Here is a 12115-nt window from a genome sequence, read left to right as displayed (position 1 = left end):
TCCACATATGTGGACATCACATTTTGGGATGTCTAGACCAAAATACTTAATTTTTCTCTACAAGGGCCTGATATCCACTTATGAGGACATTATACTGCCACTGTTCTATCAAAATTTAAAATGAATGTCCTCATATGTGGATCTTATTTTGCTCAGAAACAAAAATTAGGAAAAAAAAAAACCTAATTCTTTGTTTTTATATTGATCAGGTCCCAATCAACCCAAAAAGCAAAGAAAAATTAAAAATGCATGCCATGACAGAGTTTGGGTCTTAGGAGGTTAATGATCGTAAACTGACAGCCCATTGTTCATTCAGTTGGCTAGTTTCAGTCATTGTGCAAATGTACTGTTTATAAGATTGGAGGAACCTGTAATCAGCTGAGACTAAAGAAGTCAATTGGATGAGTGTTGAAATGTTTCTCCCACTGAAAATGCTAAGTCCAGGTGAACAGAATGAACTTTTTGGGGTTAATGAGGGTTATTACAAAGTAGGTCTCTCTTCTAAGTCTGATGGTAATTTTTTTCTCTCACATTAACCTTGTTTTATAAAGAGGAAAATATCAGTTCAAATGTGTCAGGTCTGTTTCTCGTCAGAGTCTGTCAGGTTGGGGGGAGCCAGTCGCTGTGTAGGAACAGTGGAGCTGAAGCATCAAGGAGAATGGAGACCAGCAATTGACTATGACCTCAGGAAAGCAGCTGTTCTCTGTAAACATCTGGACTGTGGATCTGCTGTTTCTGCTGTAATCAGACCGAAGTCCTCACCTGCAGATGTGCTGGAGATCAGCTCTGACTGTTTTCAGTCTGGATCTACTCGAAGCGAGTGTGCAACACCAAATGCCTCCAACTACACCCTGGATCTCATTTGCTCAGGTAAGACCATGTGTGACCTCATATATGACAGCCAGAATTTCAGGGTAATCCTCCCTCTTTAAGTTTTAAGTTCTTGGAAGAACTGACAGAAAACACCTGCTCCAACTGAGTGTGACTGTAACTTCACCTTAAATAATCAACTGTCTTTACAGACCTGCTAGTTCAGCCCATCATCCATGCGTCCTCCATGGATGGGGTCTCTGAGTCCCAGGAGCAGGGGCTTACAGTATCCAGGCACTCCAACTTCACCATCAGGTGCTCCATCCAGCCACAGTACCCAGGAGGCTCCTTCCAGCTCACCTTCAACTCCACCAACACCACATACAGCTACACCCAGCCAGCTGTCAATCACTCTGCCCACTTCCTGTTTCCTGCTGCAGAGCCCGCCCACCAAGGAAACTACAGTTGTGTTTATCACGTCTACGTTTTCTCTCATAACTTCTCCACTGAGAGCCGCCTGCTGCCTGTCATTGTGTCAGGTAAGCTGAGAGATAATGAAATATCAGTCTGGAAAAAATATCAATCTAAACTTACTGAAAATGATCTGGAAACAGCCCATGTGACTAAGATTATAGAAAGTGTATAAATGTCAATAGAAAACACTGTTGTATCACATGCATTAGTAATTAACTTAACACTCATTGGAAACAAGATAGCATATATAATAGTTTTGTTTTACACATGAAAATGGCAGATTATGATTTTTGCACTCCTGTAACGGTTGTCTTTAAGTTTACTGGTTGTCCTGCTTCCAATTCCGCTAACTCTGTATATGCAGTCTGCGGACTCGTGTTTCTCATATTTATCTCACTGACTATTAAAAAACTATTTTAAAAAAGGCCAGAGTCAGGTTACTGAGATGTTTCAAGGCTGAAAGAAAATTTCTTACTAATCAAGCAGAGAGAGTTCGTTCAGTCCTCAGCTGAGCTTCAGTCAAAATCCTAAACTATACTTCTACAGCTACAAGAAGTATTCAGAGAGGAGTGATGATTTACAGAAGCGCCATCAGCAGTCAAGTTTTTAATCTTTTCAAACGTAATTTTACTTCTTTCCTTATGACACTGCTTTCTGCTCAGAGTTTGTCAGCTTGGTAGGAGGACCCAGTCGCTGTGCAGGAACACTGGAATTGAAACATTTGGGTGTGTGGAGACCAATGGATGGCTCTGACTGGACCATAAAGGCAGCATCTGTTATCTGTGAACATCTGGACTGTGGCTCTGCTGTTTCAGTAGAATGGCGAGAGGATTCCACAGAGAAATCTGTGTGGAAGATCCAAACCGACTGCATTGAGTCTGGATCAGCTATAAAAGAATGCTTACAACTTTGGTTGTCTTCCTTCTCTCTGTATCTCACGTGCTCAGGTAAGCCTATCAATATTATCACGTTACACTGACAGTAATGTGTCAGGTAGACACACACATCACCTAGACTGCCAGACAATCTTCAGCAGCCTGGCAAAGCAGAGCTTCAGGAGTCCACTAGCAGTGGTTCCCAAACTTTTTTTGCCAGGCCCCCCTTTTTTACAAGAAAAATGTTCGCGCCCCCCCACCACCTAACCCCCCCCCGCACAAACACATCCTCCAAACACACACACCCATATTTTGTTTACAAACTCCATTGCGGTTTATTTCACACCTCAAACATTTAGTAAACAATTAAGCAAATACAAGTAAACGGCAATAAATTACAGGTAGTAATAAAATATACTACTAACTCTTTTACGCTGCGTCCACACCTACACGGGTATTTTTGAAAACGCAGCTGTTTCTATGCGTTTGGGCTTTTCGTCAACACGTAAACGGCGTTTCGATTCACCGAAAACGGAGATTATTTAAAACTCCTTTTTTGCGTTTACGTGTGGACGAGGATTACAGAGTTCGTCACGCAACGTCAAAGCTATGTGCCTCTTTTCACGTCACGCTGTGCGCCACGTTATTGTTTACATGAGATGAATTGCAGAATGGCAGATAGAGACGAAATACTGTTAATCTGACTATCTGCAGGTTTTACACGCTTACATACACACACGCAGTTACTGTCCCTCTATTTAGAAAGGCAGAGGCGTCACGGTGTGATTATTTTACGTGTAGTTGTTTTTTTCCTGTGTAATAATATTCAACATTGCTGTCAATACATTTTTCAAAAAATGCCTCTCTGTGCAAAATGGGTTCAAAAACAAAAACAGCTGTGGGATACTGTTTGTCCGTGATTTGAACCGGGGAAACAAATCGTGGCAGGATCAGCCTGATATTATTTGTATCCCACTGTAACTTTACTGCATAAAGAGCTAACATCTCCAAAATGTCAGGAGTAGTTAGTTATTACAAGAAGTGTTTGTGAACTAAAAATCAAGAATGTGGGAATCTGTTTGTCCGTGATTTGGAGAGCCCAGCGCTGCTCCCGACGCAGGGAAAACTAATTTTGCAGGGGAGACCTACCTTGGCACTTGTGCAGGTGAAGCCAAAGGGAAGATATGCTTCACCATATTTTCTAGTCTTTGGCCTGGAAGGAAGTTGGTTTGGAGACATATTCAGCGATGCTTCATCTCCTGCTTTGCGTTTGTGTGGGAGCCCCGTTAAAAACCTGTCCATTATGCTAGCAGTGTCCAAGCATTCTTTTTTTTTTTTTCATACCGCGCCCCCCTGCAATGGCTCTGCGCCCCCCTAGGGGGCGGGCCCCACACTTTGGGAACCTCTGCACTAGAACAACCAGCAGCAGCTTCTTTGGTTGCCACTGTCACATCCCCCAGTGACTGACTGGCCACAAGTGTTAACAGCTCAGCTTAGCCAGGGTTCATTAGTACCTTCACCCTTACACAGCCTTTGTTTTCCAGAGCACCTCCAAAAACTCCTCATTTGAACTTGTCAATGTATGTGAATGCTAATGCTAGGTTCTAGACAAATGTTAAAAACCTCTGTGTGTGCCTTGATGGTTCCTTTAAACTGTGTAGACAGGTGAGCGCAGTAGTCGAATCTAGCTTTTTTCATCTGAGACAGCTAGCCAAGTAAAGCCATACCTGCCAGCTTATGTCTTTAAACGTGTTAATGATCTGTTCATTACTTGCAGACTAGACAACTTTAATCCTCTGTACTTTGGTTTAGACCAGGCTTCTATTTATCATCTGCAGTTGGTCCAAAGTGCAGCTGCTCGTCTGCTGACTGGTACAAAATGAAAGGTGCATATAACCCCAGTGTTGGCTTCTCTATACTGGCTTCCTGTTTCTTACAGGATCCAATTTGAAATATTACTCTTGGTTTTTAAATCACTAAATGGCTGAGCCCTCTCTTATCTTTCTGAGTGTCTATTTATTTTTGCTCCAGAAAGAACCAGGAGGTCTGGTTAAAATCCAATGCTATTCATTCCACAGTCTAAACTTAGATCTTGTGGCGATGGAGTCTTCTCTGTGGCAGGTCCCAGACTCTGGAATAGTCTGCCTCTAACTGTTAGATTCGTATAAATGCTGGAACTTTTTACATCTTTACTGAAGACACATTTTTATGGTCTGGCTTTTAGCACAGCTTGACTGAAACATGTTTTCTTTTAACAGTCCTAGTTGTTGTTGTTTCAGTTGATTTTATTGTCTTATTGTATTATTCCTTCTGTTTTATATTTTATTGCATCATTGTTGTTCATTTTACTTATGGTAGTTGCATTTCAGTTTGTAAAGCACTTTGTGCAGCATGGGGCGTTTGGAATGTGCTATATAAATAAAGTTGACCTTGACTTTTCCTGCTTAGCCAGGTCTCCATTTAAGAGATGCTTAACGTTAATGAGACTTTTTACCAGGATAAATAAACAATATATATTCGGTCATTATGCAGACGCATTTGCACATCCATTCCATCCCCATATTGTTCTCTCTGTGGTTCCCCTTGTGCATGTTTAAGGCAGAGACTTTTCACAACAGACGATATTATTCCAGACCTGAAAGGGAATATACATAAACATAATAAAAATACAAATATTTATAAGTTACTCTGCATCAACTGTCTGTCTGGTCATCTGGCTGATCTGAATTGCCAAAAAGAAATAGCCTTCTCAATGCGAGATATATCTGGTCATGACTTCACATTACTATTTTTTTTGTAAATAGATCATTGCGAATATTCAAGCATTGTACATATTGAGTGCTGCAGTAGGAGTGGTCACTAAAGTTAATTAGTGACATTGATATCAGACTGGGCTAATGTTAGCAGAAGTGTTCATCTTAGCCGAGGTTAGCCCCCCATAAGAAGTATTTTTTTAAGTGTTCTCCTTTTTCTATTGGTGCTTGCACACCATTTAACTGTGAAAGCACCACCAGCCAACTCCAGGTTGATCTACTTCCATGCAGAGGTGGTCTGTTCCCTCTCTCTGTATCTCTGTGGCTACTCTGCCTTCCTCCCACAGTCCCAAAACCTCCAAGTTAGTCTCAGAAAAAAATATTTTCCTTGTGTGTCTGCTGTGTCTGATCTCTCTGTTTGATCTTCTCTGATGTCTCCAGACTCTGTCAGGCTGCTGAATGGTTCCAGTCTGTGTTCAGGCAGACTGGAGGTGAAGTCTAACCAGAGATGGTCCTCAGTGTGTGAAGCTGACTTTGACCAGCAGGATGCAGAGGTGGTCTGTAGGGAGCTCGGCTGTGGGCCTCCTTTGGTCCTCCAGGGGGCGCTCTATGGAGAAGTGGAGGCTCCAGTGTGGAGCAAAGAGTTCCAGTGTGGAGGCCATGAGTCTGCTCTCCTGGACTGTAGAAGCTCAGGCTCAGCTAGAAACAGCTGCTCACCTGGCAAAGCTGTTGGACTCACCTGCTCAGGTAGAAGAGGAGCTGCAGCTTTGATGTGGTTCAAACTCACTTTGTTCTTTCACTAATGACTCTCTGCTTTCTGTTAGAGCCTGATGATGTCAGGTTAGTGGGAGGAGCCAGTCGCTGTGCAGGATCACTGGAGCTGAAACTGGGAGAGTGGAGACCAGTGGAAGCTTCTGAGTGGATCCTGGGCAAAGCAGCCGTAATCTGTGAACACCTGCACTGTGGTTCTCTTGATTATGTGGAGGCTAGAAATGAGTCCTTGCTCAGATCTGTTTGGAGACTCAAACCTGACTGTGTTCAATCTGGATCTGCTCTGAGGGAGTGTGCAACATCAGAATACTCTTTAATGATTATGAATTTCACCTGCTCAGGTAAACTCACCACTGACATCATCCATGTTATACCTGTCACATGCTTTCTGTCATGAATATGTTTGCTTAGTGCTCTTGATTGTAAAGATTGAGAAAGATTCAGACCCTCCAGGACACACTTGGAGGAAGCATTATACTCTGTGTTTGGTGCTCATTGTTTGAATGAAAGGTTGATGTAAGGTGACCTTGTAGAATCTGTGTGTTTACAGACCTGCTAATTCAGCCAAACATCCATGCGTTCTCCATGGATGGGGTCTCTGAGGCCCAGCAGCAGGGGCTTCAGGTGTCCAGCCGCTCCAACTTCACTATCAGCTGCTCCATCCAGCCACAGTACCCAGGAGGCTCCTTCCAGCTCACCTTCACCTCCTCAAACACCACATACAGCTACACCCAGCCAGCTGTCAATCACTCTGCCCACTTCCTGTTTCCTGCTGCAGAGCCCGCCCACCAAGGAAACTACAGTTGTGTTTATCACGTCTACGTTTTCTCTCATAACTTCTCCTCTGAGAGCCGCCTGCTGTCTGTTGCTGTTTCAGGTAAGCTGAATTTTTCTGATGTTTTGGATGCATATAAACACATTTGACCAATCACAGCATTGCAGAGTGGTGAAACAGTCAAAGCGTTCAACATGGCAGAATATTTGTTTGTTGTTGTGTCACAGAACAGCTCACAATCAGTTCTTTGAAATTATTTCTTTGCCTTCTCATGTGTGGTCCTAAATCTGCTACCCCACTGAAATCCTGAAATATGGATGAAAAATTCAACTCCTGGATCAGACTAGGAAATTCACCCTGCTGCCGCCTTCTCCTGAGAATGTCATGCACCCAGGATCAGGACTAGCTCATCGCCGCTTGATGTCCTCTACATTTTTTCCTCACAGTGGGCTTTCTGGGGATAAAATTTTTTTTGTAAAAACTTAACATGCTCAGTGTGTGTAGGTTATACGGCAGGTTCACATAAGGAAAATTCCTAACATCTAATTTTTGTGTATGAGCCTTATAAATGGAGGAGAGATCACGTTTCATCACCTGGATAAGCCTGGTTCTGAGTGCGGTCAGCTCTGAGAAACAAACAAGCTTAGGGCTGTTCGATATAACGATATATATCGGATGACGATATAAAAACATCTATCGTTTCATTTTACGCTATCATTTGTTTCGCGGTGTCGCAAAATAAACTGTTTACGGTAATATTTTTTCATTATTTTGATGGTCACTGTAGTGGCTATATTAATTTCCTAAAGTTCTCTCTTTCTCTTATATTTAATATAACCACATTACAGACGGACAAGCACTTGTTTTTATGCGTTGTCGTTAGCAACAACGACGGTAAAACCACCACGCGTCGGCTTGTTTATTTTCCACATAAACCTTTCACAATAAAGCTCAAGATCCTGTTGAGACTTTTCAAAATAAACTGAATCACGTGAAAGATGCAGAGTATTTACGGATGAGAAGCAAAAAAGAGTCGTCAGGTGCTAAAAAATAAACCTTAGACTCAAACGTTAGAACAGGCTTTTCCCCACAGCACGCTGTGTAATAAGTACTCACAAAGAAAACAGCGGCCGTTACAACTTATGTCTAAAAATGTATCGTGTCATGCATCAGTTAAAACACTCGACTCCAGGTACGTGACGCCCAGCTGGAAACACTTCACGCAAGTCGAGATGCCCGAGATTCACAGAATTTACAGAAAATGTTACATTTTTGTGATTTATATCGTTATCGGACGATAAATGTCTTAATATCGGGATATGAGATTTTGGTCATATCGCACAGCCCTAAACAAGCTTTATCTCATCTGTCATGCATCCCTCAGCCATTTTCAGGTGCACTTCCTACACCTACCTAATACTCAGATACTTCATTCAGGACTCAGAACCAGGGTTAATCTGCTAATAACTCACCATGTTACTATGATACATAAGGACATCCCGGCGTGCATGACGACCCACACCTGATGTTGCGTTCCAGAGTTTTCATTTGCCAAAATCGCAGTGGTCTCAGGACTTATGTTTAGGTTCACTGAATCCCTACAAACCAAAAAGTGCTTCACAGTGAAAATGGATAATGAGCCAAAGGAAACTGAAAAAGTAACCCAAGAGTTTTTTCAGGAAAAAAGATGGGTGATTCTTTAACAACCAAAACAGCCACCTAATGTCAACCCAGCAGAGGAACTTTTCAGAATAACCCACAAGCAGAGCATCTCAGGGAGGGGATCCAGGATTTAGTGAGTGATGCTCTTGGGTCCTCAACTTCAGGCAGCCAGTGACTGCAAAGGATTTTTATGAGTTTAAAAAAAAAAAATCTATATATTTGAAATTTGTTTATTCTGAAAATGTGGATTAACATGTTTGTAAGTGAATACTTGGTTAATGCTTTAGTTTACTGTTTAGCTAAACTTGATTTCATTTAAACATCCACTGTGATGGTGTACCGAAACAAAACTGTCCCAATACCTTTTTATACTACAGTACAGTATCTCAAATATGTAATTAAAATTATATTTGTAATATTTCAATGAAGATATATTTGCACTTTCAACAAATAATTAGAGATGTGTATCACCATTTTAGTCTGATTAACATATTTCTTTCATTTCACATATTCTTATATTACTATTCTTATGTTTGACCAGCTGTAAAAATGACTCCGTTTCTTCTCAGAGATCAATCAAATATTTTATTCAGGTTCAGTGTAATAATTTAAACTACTGGACTCATTAAACTTTGTTCCATCCAACAGCTCCAACAGTTCATACCATCACAGGAGTCGTCCTGCTGCTGATTCTCCTGATTGTGATTACTGCCCTTTATTTCTCCTGGAAGGTACTGAAACATCTTTGTAGCTGATAATGAACTGATGAGAGGATCAATGCAGTCAGTCTGATCTGTGATGTCTCTGCAGGCCAGCAGGGAGCAGAAGCTGAGAAGAAAGGAGAACACTGACGTGGTTTACTACAACTACAGTGATCACGGAGCAGAGGGAGGATCAGCTGAAGATGAAAGTCACCGCCTCAAAGGAGCTCATCTCAAATCCAATTGAATTTCTGAAAAATAAGTATCATAACAGTTAACACAACAGTTTTCAATTGATTATAAACCTGTGTACTCACTTCACTGATGTATCGCTTCATTTTAAACTAGAGGGGAAAGCACAATGTCATCCAACAAACATATCAGGCAATCAGGACGTCAGGCTCATTTTTAATTTCAACAACGCTCTAATTTCATGTTGTATATTAAATTAAGTCATTGTTTATTCTTTAAATCTGATATTGTTATACCATGTGCCACTGGATTACATCTGGTAACATGCAACAACAATTTAATGTTACATCCTTGGCCTGGGTTCACCTGAACATAACTCCCCACTCAAACCACGCCAAAAGGCCGACAACACAGTAACTGAAAATGCTAAGTAGCAGTTTATTAGCTTCAGTGCTGAGCGATGCCAAAACAACAAACAAGGTCTCTAATGTTCCCTAACTGAAAGTTTTAAAAAACAAAAGACAGATATCTAACCTTATCTCCCAACTAACAGACAAGAGAAAAAAACATCTCAACAAAAAAGGCTTCTCACTCCTACTGCAGTGCTTAACATGTACAGTGCATGAATATTCACAATTGTGTTTTTACAAACTGTTTACAAAAAACTAGTGATTTGAAGTCATTGGAAGCTGAAGCATCGGCGCATGTGTCAGAACAGCCACAAACAACAAGATAGTGCTTCAGAAGCACTGTGCCAACATTTGATTCGTCTGGCCGGTCACGTGATCTACACTAACTGTGTTTTACTTTCACTTTTTGGGTGAGAGAATTCATGGTTGGTGGTTTTCGTCATCTTAGGAAGACAATGCTCACTTCAGACAGTTTGCAGGTGTCTCAGACCCAACCTACACAATCCCAATTTGGAAAGCTGAGAAGGAAATGGTGGAGGAAAAGTTTATGGAAGAAAAAGAGAAAGGTCACAAACTGAGTTTTCTGCTAATGGTGTGGTGGTTGACACATTTGCACAGCAAGAAAAAGGTCACTGGTTTAATTCTCTCTGTAGACACAGGGTGTGAAGGAAGGGCAACCCTATCAAATCAATCACATTACCTCCAAAGGCAAAAACCTTTTGGTGCAGCTATAGCACAGTTATAATATCTGCTAATTTGAAGGTTGGTGGTTCTCCGATGCATCCATTGGTGTGTGAAAGCACTTAAAACATGGTGAATGTGGCACGTTGTATAACATGCCCTGCACCCACTCCACTTATTGGTGACCAAGAGCGCTGTATATTCACACCTTATCAAATGGTACTTCAGCCTCTTCTGTTCCGTGTGATAGGATTTTCTCGAAGGCGCACTGTGGAACAAATTCTCTTCTTGAATAAAAACCAAACAGGATAATCGTATATGCATTATGGATTCTTGTTTGGGATGCTTTTTTTAGTTTCATATCATTTGTAAATGACTTTTTTAAATATGCCCACATTGTGACAATTTTATTTAAAAGATTAACAGAATAAATTCATCATTATTTCACAGAGTATAAAACACTTTATTAAACAGAATGAAGCAAAAGGTGCAGAGAGGTCAAATGTTATGTCCCCTTAATAATGTCTGAGTGGGTAAAGTTTCCTAACTTTGCTCTCAGCTGTTGGTTTTTGAAAAATGTCTTTTTGTATCGCTCTGCTTCTCTGGTTCCTTCATCGACTGCGTTTTCCATCTCCTCCAGTTTCTGGACCTTCTCTTTGTCCCCTTTAGCCTTCATCCTCTCAATCAGGAAATCAAAGATATTAACAGTTGATCTTGGATTAGCTTTAAAGCAGATCTGCTTCAGTGTGAAAACACGTCTGTTGGACTCATTCAGTAACTGTGACCAGTGGTGCTCCTAGCCTGTTTGGCGCCCTAGGCGAACACTCCAAGTGCCTAACAAACGTAAACAGAAGTTTTCACTATCCCTACTAATTAATGTTATCTTGTTGTATCTCTGTTGTGGTGAGTGCTATCCTCTATACTGATGCATGCTGGGGCAGCAGGCTGAGGGTCACAGATGCCAACTGACTAAATAAACTGATCCACAAAGCCATTAATGTTTCGTGGATGGAGCTGGACTCTGTTAGGGTGGTGTCTGAGAGGCAAATGTTGGATAATACCCCACCCACTCCATGACATGCTGGCTAGTCACAGGAGCACGTTCAGTGAGAGACTGAGATTACCAAAAAGCACCACTGAACAACACAGGAAATCATTCCTACCTGTGGCCATCTCCCTGTACAACTCCTCCATCTAACACACTGTAAACACTGCAGTAGTGTTTACACCCTTTTTACACATGCTTTTTTCTACTCTGTAATATTCTTGTCAATTTTCTTGATATGTATGTATAATCACCTCTGTTAATCCTTGATATTTATAATTGAGTGATCTGTGCTATTTCTTAAATTTGTAAAATCTGTAACATAATGTATTGTTTGGAGTTTAGTCTGTTACTGTTACTATTTTTACCATTTCTTCTTGGAGCAACTGTAACCCACATAATTTCCATAGGGATTAATAAAGTGTTCTGATTCTGATTCTGATTGTTTCAGGCAGATGTGCCATTATCCAATGACACATCTGCTTACCTGTATCTTTTTCTCGTTTCTCCTCCTCTTCTTTTCTCTTTTTACGAAACTGAGCACCTGATGGCTTTGAACGTTTCTTGTCCATCTTCTAATGGTTTTAATTTTACACTCAGGGGCGGTCCTAGCCTGTTTGGTGCCCTGGGCGAATACTCAGTCATGAATACATAATGGGCTTTGATTGACAACATTATGAATGAAATGTGCACTACTTGGAAGCAGCCCGCCCCCTCCCCTTTCGAAAGGTCGTATGCGAGACTTCAGCACAGCAGCAGCAAGCAGGTGCACCGAGGGCCCTCGCTCTCGCTTTTCACGTATATGTGTGTGATAGAATTTAGAAAACACATAGGTGCCAATTATAAGTCTGTATCATAATGTCTTCAGTTTTTGTTTGTTGTACGGCTGTCAACGCCGTCATCAAGATTAACGCGATTATAATTTTTAACACAATCAACCCATCTGGAGCGCAGAATAGACAAACT

The 12115-nt window shown here is 41.3% G+C and overlaps 1 protein-coding gene across 1 annotated transcript in view; it reads left to right on the top strand.

Moving 5' to 3' along the window:
• LOC102081282 (scavenger receptor cysteine-rich type 1 protein M160) overlaps nt 1-10413 on the top strand; it is a 140291-nt gene extending 129878 nt beyond the window's left edge. Inside the window, 6 exon segments of the mRNA XM_025908762.1 lie at nt 1947-2231; nt 5354-5659; nt 5737-6024; nt 6234-6560; nt 8769-8851; nt 8931-10413. Of these exon segments, the coding sequence (XP_025764547.1) occupies nt 1947-2231; nt 5354-5659; nt 5737-6024; nt 6234-6560; nt 8769-8851; nt 8931-9068 (1427 nt within the window). The 3' untranslated portion in view covers nt 9069-10413.
• Nucleotides 10414-12115: the final 1702 nt, after the last annotated feature.

This window comes from Oreochromis niloticus, linkage group LG7, assembly GCF_001858045.2.
Source record: "Oreochromis niloticus isolate F11D_XX linkage group LG7, O_niloticus_UMD_NMBU, whole genome shotgun sequence".
In the NCBI taxonomy this organism is placed as follows: domain Eukaryota; kingdom Metazoa; phylum Chordata; class Actinopteri; order Cichliformes; family Cichlidae; genus Oreochromis; species Oreochromis niloticus.
This window is presented reverse-complemented; position numbering and strand designations above follow the sequence as displayed.